General features: G+C 41.9%; 1 protein-coding gene across 1 annotated transcript in view; it reads left to right on the plus strand.

Moving 5' to 3' along the window:
* Window positions 1–13,897, plus strand: part of gphnb (gephyrin b) — a 92,571-nt gene that overhangs the window by 68,459 nt on the left and 10,215 nt on the right. The window contains exons 9-10 of the mRNA XM_078274464.1: window positions 9,744–9,786; window positions 11,460–11,597. Of these exons, the coding sequence (XP_078130590.1) occupies window positions 9,744–9,786; window positions 11,460–11,597 (181 nt within the window). The remainder of the gene's footprint in view (window positions 1–9,743; window positions 9,787–11,459; window positions 11,598–13,897) is intronic.

Genomic DNA, 13,897 nt, shown 5'->3' on the forward strand with positions numbered 1-13,897 from the left:
CCCACCCTGTCCTCGTCCTGTCCTGTCCTGTCCTGTCCGTCATGCCCTTGGCTGCCTTGGCCCAAGACAGTCACACAGAGACATGTCATGCAGATATCCTCCTGAAAGACAGCTTCCCTCGTCAGTCTCTGTGTAACTCTGTCCCCCTGCTCAACCCAGCTTTGGCTCTGTTAACCCTCTTCTCTTCTCCCCTCCTCTCTGTCTCGCGGCACCAGGCCCGGCTCCCCTTCCTGTTCATCCACCCTAAGCATTGCTGAGGTACTTCTGCATGTGTTCTAATGCATTGTTACGGCCGTCATCAGCATCGGTTTCTACTCCCTCCTTCTCCAACCGCACTTCTTACTTCCTGCCTGAAATGATTGCTTCACCTCCTAAACTTCATATCCTTTCCCTTGTGTGTGTTTGTGTGCTATCCTGCCTGCTGCCCTCCTGCTGTCTCTCTGTGGTTTTCAACACACGTTCTCCGTTCCTCCTTTCTGGTTTTGTCTGGATGTGGTCTTGTTATGTTTTGCTTCGACATTTTCTTGTAGTAAAATGCCCTGTTGCCCTCACTCTGAAACGCATACTGTATCTAACCCTCCACAATCACACATTCTCCAAAATAAACAAACCTCCATCACTTGGCATCTTCCTCGACTGCGTTTCAACCTCAGAATTGAAGTTGAAAGATGCTTGAATTATGCATTTGAATGAAAGTCGTATTGCTTGCACAAACAAAGTGTGTAGCTACACACCTCAGTTCCTTGAACATGGCCTCTCTCTCTCACACACACACACACACACACACACACACAGCACACACAGCACACACACACACACACACACAGCATCTTGTAAAAGAGAAAAGGGCTGGTGAATGTGCTGTAAGCCTTTGCAGCTCTCCTGTGCTTGTTACTCTGGTCAGGCCCCAATGACTCTGATCTGTAGTGATAAAGACGTGGCCTCAGTGCAAGGGCGTGGAAGAGTGCTGACACTTGTCCAATGTGATATCGGAATACATTGATTACCTGTAATTGTGCAGTAATGAAATCTGTGTACAATGTGCAAGAAATCATCTCTTTTCCCCAAAGGAATTGTCATGCAGTTACTGTCCTCTGTTTATATATAGAGAGCAAATATTTAGACGACTTTATCTTTTTTCACATATATTGATATTATTGCTTACATTAGTTGTAATTGAAGCATAAAAATCCAAAATACACTGTACATTGTTGTATGGTAATTTATAAATTAATTTAATGTTCATGATGCTGACTTGACCAGGTCAGTATAGTTTAATAAAGTGTATTATAGTTTGGAATTTATTTATTTTGTCGCCCTTTTTTCCTATCTCAACTAATATATTTTTTGTAGAACTTGTAGTGTTGTGGTTTATAGTTTTTATTCGTTACATTTGTTGACATTGGCATGCTTAATTTTCAACTATAAAATGTGCTGCTCAGCATATATCTAATTGTTGGTCACAATCCTTTGATAACCCAATTTAAGAGATCCTTTTTAATGTCAGAAAACAAATATCTACTATATATAAATATTTATATACTCTTAAATGTTGATATCAGAATAGCCTAAAAATCCAATATCAGTCAGGCTGTATTTTCAGTGCCATCACATATGTTTTGAAATAAGTTTTATTTACCTCATTCTATATCTAAATAATAATGGCAAAAAGTCCAAGCATTGTCTAAAAGTAATTCAATTACTGTGCTTGTAGTAGTACGATTGGAAGTTCAATCACAGTAACTGGATTACTGTAGCCATTACTTGTACTCTGTATCCTCCCGCCAGCTGTTGCCAGACAGAGGCATTGGCTACTGCCAGGGGTCAAGCACTCACTTGGGTTCACTTCTTAACTTTCACTTGCACACACAGAGAAAGGTGTCCATAGCAGGAGCACACTACTGAAACGGTCAAATCCACTAAACTGGTTCTGTTCTTCATCCATCTTTGGTTTTATTGTGTTGTTGGTGGTTAGTGTTTTCTAGTTGTTTGCCACGACTTTTCATTTTGAATTTCCTTTGATTCGATTGCAGAATGTGTGGCTTAGTTCTGGGATATGTTTGTGTGCGCTTTTGGTGTGTTAGTGTGCAAAATGAGGAGACCGTGTGAGCAATTGTGTTTTAAAAGCACCACTAACTGATATGTTGTGTGATCAGTGTGGGTGTGCATGCCTGTTGCCTGCATCTGCGGGAGAGTGTGTGTGGCATGAAGGTGAGTGACTATCCTGTGGCTTCCCCCAGGCCTCACGGAGAGAATTCAGGGCTCACCTGGATGAGGTCATCACGCTCAAGTCAAGGTACTCTACCTTGGACCAGGTAAACCCATTAACTTACTTCCAGCCTTATCTACCGGCATGCAGGCCACTGGCACATCACATAGCACCTTACCCCACTAGTGACACACACGTACACACAGGCAGAGAGAGGCACACTTAACATTTGAGACAATATCGTACTGGGCAACCCCTTGCTATGGCATGTAGCACTGGAACAGGTTAGCAAACCTGGTCTTACTCTAGTTTATTATCTTTGCTGATACTCCAAGAACCACAAATATGATATACACAGTATATGGTGGCTTGTGTTAAGCTGTAGTGGGAGATACAGGAGAAACAAAAGTTTAAAATCCCCAAAAAAGTGAAGATGTCACAGTGCGAAAGATCAAAGCAGGGTGATATTGGTAGAGTAGACCCCATTTACACGTGGTATTAACATGTGATCTGTGTCTGGATATTTTACATTCATACATGAACACACAATCCTTTTGTTAGCAAATGAGCAGTTTTAAGTATTTCACATTAGAGATTTCTGTCTGTGCTGTATTTTCACTGCTCCTCTCACTGGTTTAAGGTGGTCACGTGTACTTCCATGCACCTATAAATATTTAGCAATATTTTAATCAAAATGCGATGTCAACTGTGGGGTTGTTTGCTTATTTAGTCAAGAATATTTAATGTAACAGTGAAATAAGATTTGAAACCAAACTTTTAGAGGCTCTAAGAAAATAAAGTGCACCCAACAAGGTGAAAGATCACCTATACCCCATATAGCAGCATCCCTTCCATTGACTCGGAACGTGCCATGTTTAACAGGTCCTACCTAATTAGCATATTGAGACTGGATCACAATGTGGGCAAAATTGAGATAACAAGAATGCTTATTGATAGCAGGTCTAAATGCAAAGGCCAAGCTGATATCATTATCCAGATACAGATTGTATGTTAATACAATGTGTAAATGAGGTCTTAGTCTTGATTTTGCAAACACAAACACACATTTCACACTTCCTCATATAACAGATTTCTACAGGGGGAGGTGTGTAGTGCGTGGTTCATCCATAGATAAGTTTTCGAGTTAGTGTGGTGATACACATGGCAATAAAAAAAACATGATTAAAAGTCAAAAGAAATAAAGCAGCAATTGAGTTGGAAGGTGTTGCCGCTCAAGAAGATGCCCTGTGTATCACCACCTTTAGTGGTCAGCAACATTCCTCCCCATTGCCTCTCTCTCTCAGGATCTCCACCGGCACTCATTCTCTTTCATTCATCACCCATCTGATCATTTGATGTGATTTGTGTATCAGTGGATGATGATATTGTAGTGTTTTGTTTTTGCAGAAAAGTGTGTAAGTATCTGTGTGTATGTACCTGGTCTGAATTTGAGCGGAAGTGTGTGTGTGTGTGTGTGTGTGTGTGTGTGTGTGTGTGTGTGTGTGTGTGTGTGTGTGTGTGTGTGTGTGTGTGTGTGTGTGTGTGTGTGTGTGTGTGTGTGTCTGGATTAACAGATGATCCATGGGGCAGTAATTGGGAAGCCCTATAGAAGTCAAGATTGCTCGGCAGTCAGTGGAGAGAGCAAAGGCCTTTGCTGAAACACATTTCCTCGCGGCTGTGTCACTGTCTTTCCCGCTGTCATTTCCCCCCCTCAGGCTCTTGCCTCCACTCCCCAGGGAGGAGGGCTTGGCTCTGGATTGCCACAGTAGCATTTTGTCTTGCCCTCTACCACTCTGTCGCTATCACTCCAGCGTTTTGTCCTCTGCTCCATTCCATCCCTCTCCCTCTCTTGCCACGTCCAGTGGGGCGAGGCGGTTGAAGCCGGTTCAAACGAGCCTCCCTTGCCCTGTCACAGCCCTCTCCTCTTCACGGCGGACGGATAAATCTTCCCCTTTTTGCATAATTTGTGTGACAGCTCCTTTGTTTTGTGCTGAGCTCAGCACCGCAGCGGTTGCATCCCATCATTTCCTGGAGCATCTCCTCAGCCAGCTGGTTATTAGCACCATCGATTTTCCCCCGGGGGGCTCGCAGCCCTCGGAGCCACGTGTCTCGCTGACCTGGCCACGCTCACTATTCTGTGTCTGTAGACACCATTGCCGCCGCCACCCGCTCCCCAGCCCAATGATCTTGCTGGCAGATCTCTATGACAACCCGTCGTCAGTGCGTCCGTGGCGACAGCGGGGTTGGCGTGTTGCATTATTAGTGTTTCTGGTGTGGGGGCCACCGTTTTTTATTTTATTTTTGTGTGTCTGCATTATCAGCATACTAAGATGTGCCATTAAGACGAGTGAAGGTGTAAAGCCCAAATCCTCAGACACACACGCTCACACAGATGTCAGCGTTCACTGACTTTGTTTCAATTTTATTTCATATATTTTTGCTTACTGAGGGAAACTGCTCTTTGTGTGTGTGTGTGTGTGTGTGTGTGTGTGTGTGTGTGTGTGTGTGTGTGTGTGTGTGTGTGTGTGTGTGTGTGTGTTTTGTTGCAATTGTTTTGTATCCCTCATTTGAGCTCATTTCTTTCTTGAACTTGGTCAGTCTCTCACCAGTAACGGGCGGATTGCGGTGAAGGGTAGATTAGAAATGAGTGTGAGAGTGTTTGAAGGTCTGCTTTTTTTGTCTCCCCCAACCTCACTTCTCCCTATATAACCCAAAACACCCCATTCTGCTTCTGCACTCATTCTCTACACACTCCTCACTTCTTAACACACACCTTCCTGTAGCTTTTCCACTGTGTTCATCTCCATATGCAAACTGTCTCCCTGTGGCTCTCTGATGGTATGATCTTTTCTACTAGCTATTTTCTTTTTCTTTTTTGCCATACTGAGGTTTTCCACACGTGTCAGTCTTATTGTCATCACTCCACACTGCATTAAGGTTTTTTAGCTGTTTCTTAGTTAACGGTGACTGTACTGTACTTACTGCATTAACCTTAGCTGCAGGACAGATTAATACTACAATAGAGGCATATGTAAAACTGGTAGTAGAAAACTTGTGATTCTTGTGGTTTGTCTGTGTGTTTAAAGAGACTAGCTAGGTAGTGAGCTTCTGATGTAATTGTTATGCGTTATTAGTGTCTTTTTTAAAAATAATTTTAGGTGTCTTTTGCAGTTCTTTTTTAGCAAGGCACACCTTGTACAAAAATGTCCTAGCTGTCGATCGTTAGTTTTCATATGTGCTTTTCAATGTCTGCAAGTTTGATCTATGTCTTGCTGTAGCTGTATTTAGCTCCCTTAATCCCCACCTTTGTCCTTTTTCTGTCTCTTTTTTTTCATCATACTTCTCCCTCTCTGTTTATGAGGGCTGTGCAGTTGTGGCACAAATCTCCTAGCAACCACAGGTAGTGCCATCATGGAGGTCCACTGGAAAATAGGCTGTAAAAAAAAAAATACAAATCAGAAATAACAAGTAAGCTAAAAGAACAGATAGCAAATTTTTCAGATCATTCTCATACATATATACTTACCTGCACGTGTTCATTTAGGTTTAGTGAAGCTGTGAGGAGTCTGAAAAGTTAGATTCATAGTCATGTCTTCCTCAGGTCTCATCCTTCTTTATCTCATCTCTACTCAAAGTCTCAAACTACATCTCAAAGTAGTTGTAGTTTGAGTAGCTCAGTTAACCTCAACAAACAGCTACCTTGGTATTGTTAACCAGCTCACAATGCTTATTAAAGCAATGTTACTCTTATTATACAATTACTAGATGCTACAATGCTTCTAACAAATGTGTTAGCTAGTGCTCAAATCAAAAAGATTTAATTAATATGGACTGTGACATGTACTTGGTCAGCCCATCTACTTGACAACCCATGCACTACCAACTTACATTTAGAATTAGCATTAGCAGGCTAAAAAATAACGGTTGCAGTTAGTTATACTGTTACCATCATGTTAAATGGAAAAATAAAAGGCATATTTTCACCTAAACAACGTAATCGAAATAATATCATATTTAGAGTAAAAAAATAAGGCATTATTCCATGTTTTTTTCTTATTGGTAACAAAAGTTGCCTCTCAACACCTCTGAATTCTGCCATTTTCTGGTGGCACTCAGTCCATTATTTAACAAATATGAAAGTACTTTTATAAAAATGTCCCCTAAATAGTAATTTGTTTGGGACTATTTTCAGCTGTGGATTAATACACATTTGGTTTACTAGTGAGCAGCAGGATTGTGTACGTATGTGGGATTGGCATAGAATGTGTGTGTTCATGGTAATGAAGGAACATGTCACCCCATGCAACAATGTGGCTCACTGATGTGTTTATAATAGTTTTTGGACAACAATGGAGCTCTATGCACAGAGGAATAATCTATATGAGTCTTTGCAGAGGCAAGACTTGTTAGTATCAATTCATTGTGTCAGTCCATTCATGGGATTTGTTGGCTATAAGAAAAAAATTAAATTTCACCAGCCTTATTGTTTAACAGTGACCAGATAGTTAGCTAACCGGATAAAGTTATCTCAGTCCAAAATGGCACTTATGGTTGGCCGTGTTTTAACTTCTAAGACACAAAACAGCACAAAACTTTACTTCTGAACACAGAACTATATTTGGGGGAAAAAATTCAAAATGTTTTCAGCTGTTTATCTTTTTAGCTCATAGGGCCTCCAGTATGGCTGCCGCAGGGTGCAATATGCCACCTGAAAGCCCATTGCCCTTTCTTTCCTTCTATCTTTTTCTCTTTCTTTCTATCTCAGTTCGCTCCTTGCTGCTCCCTTCTCCTGCTAGGGTTGCTTGTCGTAGTGGATGCCTGTCTGTCTGTTTGTCCCTACGTCCGTCTGTCTGTCTTGTCTGTCTGTCTGTCTGTAGTGTTGTGGTTGCCGGGACAGATGCACTGATGCCTGTGATTCGATGCTTTATCTCCACTAGCTCCAGTGTAGGTTGGAGGGGCTTAAAGATGATCGCAGGAGGACCTTCAGCTCTCGAGTAACTATCCCGCCCCCCTCCCCTCCTTGCCTTTCCCTCACCCTCCTCCGAGGAGCGCGCAAAACAAACGCCCCGCTCTGTGTACCCCCCCTCCCCCTCCTCGCTTGCCTCGCTACCTTTCTAGCTATCGCTCACTCTCTTTCTGTGTTTGTCTCTCTATCTGTCTGTTGCCGCTGGTCTCTTTCTCGTCCTCAATCTGTCTGTCGTTCACTCTGTCTCACTATTTCTCTGTCCGGTCTGTTAGGAGTCTTCTTAACTTCGTCTCCCACACACACCTTTCTCAGTGTGTCTCTCTTTCTCTCCCTCCATCTGGCGGTCTGTCTCTGTTTCTGTCTTTCCGGTTAACATGCTCTGCTTTCAGTAGCTATGTCTGGTGTGCTGGATGTCTGTTAAGTAGATGCCATCAGGCCGCTCAAGTGGTCTTTATTGTTTTTGTTCTTTTCCTCCTGTTTTCCCTTCTTTCTGCTGTGTCTCGGCTCTGTAGTTTAGTGAAGTCTGTCTAGTCCGTGCTTCCTGTTTTTGTTTGTTTCTTTTCTTTCCGGGCTGTGGGACCACGTAATGCTGATCCTCATCCTTCCACCCATGTCTCTTTCGGTCTACCTACCTGTTTTTTCTATCTTTCTGTCTCTCTCCATCCCTACCTCCTCCACCATCCCACCCAACTTGCCCCACCTCCCATCTCCCACCCTCTCACCTCGGCTGTTTGGTGCTCAGTGGTGTCACAGTATTAGCCTAGTAATGATGGCGGTGAGGGAGGGGAGGAGGGAGAAAGAGGTGGGTGGCTGGGCGGGTGGGGTAGAGAGACCTTCACCATGGGTGTTTTGGTTCTCCATACACCACACACTGCCCACACCCAACTTATGTGTGTTATTGAGATGCAGCAGTTGCAACAAAGTAAAGGAGGACTGCCAGAAGCCACACAGAGTGAAAGACATGTAAGGGCAGACTGAACATGACTGACAATTAGTTATGCCAGTCATCACATCTGAAAAAAGGTACATGGACAGGCCAGCTAGGAGTCAGGAAGACAAATGGAGAGCTAAAAATTCCCCAAAATCAAGCCCAACTTACAATTGTCCAAAAGACACTTAAGTTTAAATATCTGCCATGATTTTGCCAAGACTGTAAAATGTTGGCATCAGAACAGATTTTGCCTAGATTTATGTACTATTTCTGTATATTGGTTTAGTTTTATACAGGAATACTTGTATTCTGTGCCAATCTTGCAGCCTGATAACTTGCAACTTGTGATTCTCCTTCCCTTATTAAGTCCTTCCCTAAAGCTGAGCTTCACAAAAGCATGCTCATACTGTAACACAGCATCTTCTTTATAAGAAGTTGTATATCGTTTTAGTGCTGTGTAGCATCTGTAACAACACTGCATCGGTGCTGTGTTCGAGCTGATTAGATTCCATCAAGAAACTTGTTGCCAGGAAATCTTTCTTACCATATTAAACAAGATGATGATAAGCTGTGTGTCCCAAGTTTGATTGATGTCAGTCGGTGCACTTGCTGCATCAGTTCCTGTTTGTACAGAACGATAAACTACATTGATTTCTTGTTATTGTAAAAAACAGTATACAACTGTATGACAATTAGTATAGTACTTCACTTCACACTATTAGTATGTTGTATGAAATTGGGAAATATTATTCATGGCAAATGTTGGTGCATGGCTTAACTGCCTCCAACATGTTTAAAAACTCGAGAAATGGAGAATACCAATATCCTTTTTTTGACTGGAAGAAACAGGGTATATGGGAAATGTGGTCTTTATTTTAAGAAGTGCTAAAATTAGAAAGATAGAGGCCAACGTGGTTTCCTTTTGTTGTACTGTTGCAATTCATTTGGCAAAGATATATCAGTTATAAACAATACCGCCACCACTTTCAGTTTATTTGTTCTCCATTCACTCATCCTTAACAACAGTTACCAGTAAGTCTCAAGATGCTTTTGGGAAGCTCAGCCTAGTTTTAACCCACTCTGCTCTCCTCCCCACCTTGCCATATATTACAGGTAAAGCGCTAGTGCAGCTATCACGCCGCATCAGCGATCTCCAGAGAAACCTTACCGTCCTGCACCACATCTGAACAGCCACTATCTATACTCGACACTACATTTCCACTGCATTTGATGTTACACCGTAGCACAGTTAATACATCTGTTATGACCTTGTGATACAATATTGTCACTCTGTATGTTGTTGCCCTTGTCCATATATTCCCTTTTAGTGCTTCAATCTAATGTGACATGTCAGTGTATTTATCAGTGTGAATATCACCTGTGATGTGATGATGTAGTGTACAGGAAGTGATGATAATAGTAATGCAGGAGATGCAGCCATCTCCCAACAGCAGGACAAAGTGCACAGTGTAGTGTAACACGGCCTTTGCCAATTCTTCTGACTGTTGTTTAAATAGCTTCTCATCTCAAGCATGTCAAAAGAGCAGCCCGGTTTATCTCAAATTACCATTACCTCTGCTCTCTCTTTCTTTCCTTTTGCCCTTCGTCTTTCTCCCAACCGCCCTCCCCATCTTTAGGTGCAGTCACGATGCAGCAGCAAAGAAAATATCCTAAGATCAAGTGAGTACTCAGTTTCCAATTCAAAAGCTCTTTCCTGTGTGTCATATCTGTATGTCACCAAGTGTGCTCTCAAACACGCATAAATAGATTTTAAATTATGTGATGTGACAATGAGAGCGCTGTTTGCGTGTTTGGCCATGTGTAGCTGCTGTGTGGCTGCTGTGTGGGTGCGTGCGTGCGTGCATGCGTGTGTGTGCGTGCACAATGTTTTGCCAGAGGTTGTTAAGCCTCATGTTAAGCATTAGAATATGCTGTGGAAGCAAAAGTGTATGTTTAAAGGAGAGAAATTGGGTCAAGGGAAATCAAAGCACAGCAGGGCCTATTCTTCGCTGTGAGGCAGAGAGAGATAAAGAGAGAAGGAGAGAGAGAGAGAGCAGATTACATATTAGTTACACCTTGCTTTGTACCTTCTACCTTTGGAATTATTAGAGAGGTATTATTAGACCAACATGGCTGCTATCGAGCACTTCTATCATCCAGCTGGGTTCCACAGCTTCTGCAAACAAACAGGAGTATTTCTTGCCAATCCCTCCTCATGGTGTTTAAATTGTGTTATTGCATGTATATACGGACATGCACTGAAAAAATAAATTAATCCATTTATCTTGGTGACAGTGATGTGGAAACACATTAGATTACATATATTTATATATACAATTGTTTTGCATGTATGCATTATCATGTCCTGAGTTTTGGAATTCGACCTTTACTGCTGCAAACCCAGTGCACTCAGATCAGTTTTAATTTCTCAACAGCTTTTTATTTTAAGGTTTTTCTGGGGCTCTTGGCTCACAAAAGAAAATTCTTAAAAATACAGTTTTTGTCTCCAGAGATAGTTGAGTGGTTCAGTTCCTTGCCTTTGGAGCCATGTAGATGCCTCCACTGTCTCAGGATTGAGTCCCAGCAGAGTTCTCTCCTCTCTCCCTCCCCTCTGTGTTTCTCTCAACTTTCAAACTGTCTAAATAAAGAATTAAAATGCTAAAAAGGGTGAGTGGTCTCAGGTTTTTTTCTGATTCAGGCTGGGCTAGGCTTTAATTTCAAAGCTTTGGTCTAGAGCTATGTATGTCTGAAATCACTCCCTGTTCTCTACCAAATGCACTGTATTTACTTTACGCCATTTTATGTCAGTATCCGAATTCTATGTGTAAATAAAAAGCACACCATAGCATGTGCATTAGTTTTTCCTTAAAATCCTGCACCGCAATCCCTTTGATGCAAGTAACAGAAATGGGATACTCCACCTGCCAGTGATGATAAAAAATTATGACGTTTCATACATTATTCCGATTAAGTAAAACTATTAACTTCTTTTTTAAATTGCAGTACAGAAAAGGGAAATGTATTTTAGTAGTAGTTTAAAAGCAATCTCAAAGCAATTTCATGTGATCCATATCAAAAATGTTTTTTGTTATGTGCTTAAAAAATGTATATTAGTCGCTATATTGTTATTATATTATACTATTATAAAATGTTAAATATTGTTATCTGCCCAACATATGTGAGGCTCTACACTGTACTAAGTGTTTATTATGTTGACAATACTGAATGAATGAATGTATGAATGTAAGTTATTTCGGACAGAGCAACCACAGTACTGTTCCTGTTCTGTGATGAGATTTGATTTTGTGACAACCATTTCATGACAGTGTATGTAATGTCACATGTCTTCCCAGGTCACAGTGCAGTGGACATCACCAAGGTGGCCCGGAGGCACCGCATGTCCCCCTTCCCCCTCACCTCCATGGACAAGGCCTTCATCACTGTGCTGGAGATGACCGCCGTCCTGGGCACTGAGATCATTAACTACAGAGGTGAGGAGGACAGAAACCCTGCAGGTCGAGCACATCTGATTTACACCCACTTAAATGTCCTAAATGTGTTAATCTCACCCCTTGACATCTCCAATTCACCTTCCCATTATACCTGCTGACATCAGCTAAGGTGTCATACTTTTCAGATCGACGGAGCAACATGCGCTCGCTAAGATTACATTACAGCATTTAAACACTCTCTGTCCACAACTGGACACCTCGCTGAATCAGCCATCTGTGTCTGCATGACACGGTGTCACTCAAATGTACTTGGCTACATACACAACAAACAAACCAATCCTAATGAACCATGTGTCCTTTACATTTACTGCTGCCTAAGAGAGAGAAAAAGGTTATTTTCAATCCAACACTTGGCCTTTTTTATGGCTTTCTATTGTGTTTTTATGTTGAGAAACATTTGTAGAACAGAGTCACTTTAGGCTGCTATATATAGCAGAAAAGAGACTTCATTTGTTCGTCACATACAATCATACAGTTCAATGTAGTGAAATTCAATCTGTGCATTTAACCCATCCTAAGCATTAGTAGCACTGGGCAGCCACATGCCACCCAGTGAGCAACTTGGGGTGCAGCATCTTGCTCAAGGTCACTTTGACATGTGGACAGGAGGAACCAGGGATCAAACTGCCAATCTTCTGGTTGAAAGGGGTCGCACTGAGTGACAAACACTGGGAATTCTTACCTGACTCTGCAGTTTCCCTCAGCTCTGAGGAGCATTTTAGCATCTTTCAGATTATTGTTTTGGTTCTATGGCCTGCAACTGTACTGTTGTAGTTCACTGTCATCAGGTTTAAAAAGTGAAATATAAAAGAATTCTGATTCACATACATTCTTTAACATTTGTTTTTATAATAATTCACAAGGTTGTTACATGTTTTACAACACAGGGTTGCACAATGAAACGTCGAAGACCCTACACACTACACACACACAGAACATATATACAAATACTTAAATTAGAATAGAAACAATAAAATAAAACAATATATACAGTTACTTATATATGAATTCTCCTTATTATAATGAGATTTAATGCATGTTTCAATGCATCTTTGTAGCTGTATTTATGAATTTCTAAAAAATTCTAAAAAAATATGAAAGTCTAAACAGGCACAGATACAAACATACACAGAGACGTTAGTTTAGCATGCGTGGGTATCGTCAGCCTTCTGGCAGAGTGGCCTCATCGCCAGCGGAGGGGGATACAGAGCCAGGCTGAGGGCCAGAGGGGAAAACACACTCTTTAATTCATCTCTAAATACGGGGTAGCGAGGATTGGGGGCAATAACACCCTGCGGGGCACATGATGTCTCGATCAATGAAGGTAGAAGGAACACTCTTTTCCCAGGTGTAAAGTGATGTTTCATGTTCTTGGAGAGGGGAGGGATTTGCAGGAGCACAGCTGGGAGGAGGACAGTGGGTAAGGAGGAGAGGAAGATGGGATATGGGAGATTAAATATTTAGAGAGACAACAGCTGGAGCAGCTCCCCTGCTGGATTTAGAGGGGTGTGTGTGTGTGGGTGTGAGTGTGTGGGTGTGGTGTGGGTGTCTGTGCCGTGTCATAGTGTGTTGATGGTGTACCGGTTGTGAAAATACAGCAGAATATCTCGGATGAAATGCTATTGACTAAAAAAGATGTAAGGAATGGACAAGTCCAACAGGCACGTGTGTCATCTTCTTCTACAACTGAGATGCATTATTTACAGCAGCTCGTTATGACTGTCATCTAGTAAGCTGTATGCATGCATGTGTGTGGGTGTATGTACATGCATATGTTTCCCCTTCAACTCATTGATATCAAAGCTTAGATCTTCATATTAACGCCAACATAATCGTAGCATAAAGGCTCTGAGATAAGCTTTATATAGCCACACAGCAGCTTAAGGTATTTTTAGTGCCAGGATTTTTCTCCTCCACCCACTCTGCCTATGTCTTTTTCTGTTTTTCTTTCCTTCCCTCACTCTCTCTGAGCTATTGTCTGTGTGCAGAGTCTCTGTTCTTCCTACACAATGTTTCCTGAGTGTCTTTAAGTTGTCTGGCACTTGCAAGCCTCCACTTGGTATATGTGAATCAGTAAAGCTAAAATAGAAAATAGAAAACACAGCAGTGTGTGTGTGTGTGTGTGTGTGTGTGTGTGTGTGTGTGTGTGTGTCGTCCGTGTGTTGGTCAGGTGGTGAGTCATGCAGAGAGATCCTGATGCGTGGTGTCACACTCTGTCTCTCTTTAAAACACACTCGAATATATACATACCTCCGGCGGTTATGCCTCTCTGTATCTTC

The sequence above is a fragment of the Sander vitreus genome, chromosome 18 (genome assembly GCF_031162955.1).
Source record: "Sander vitreus isolate 19-12246 chromosome 18, sanVit1, whole genome shotgun sequence".
Classification (NCBI taxonomy): domain Eukaryota; kingdom Metazoa; phylum Chordata; class Actinopteri; order Perciformes; family Percidae; genus Sander; species Sander vitreus.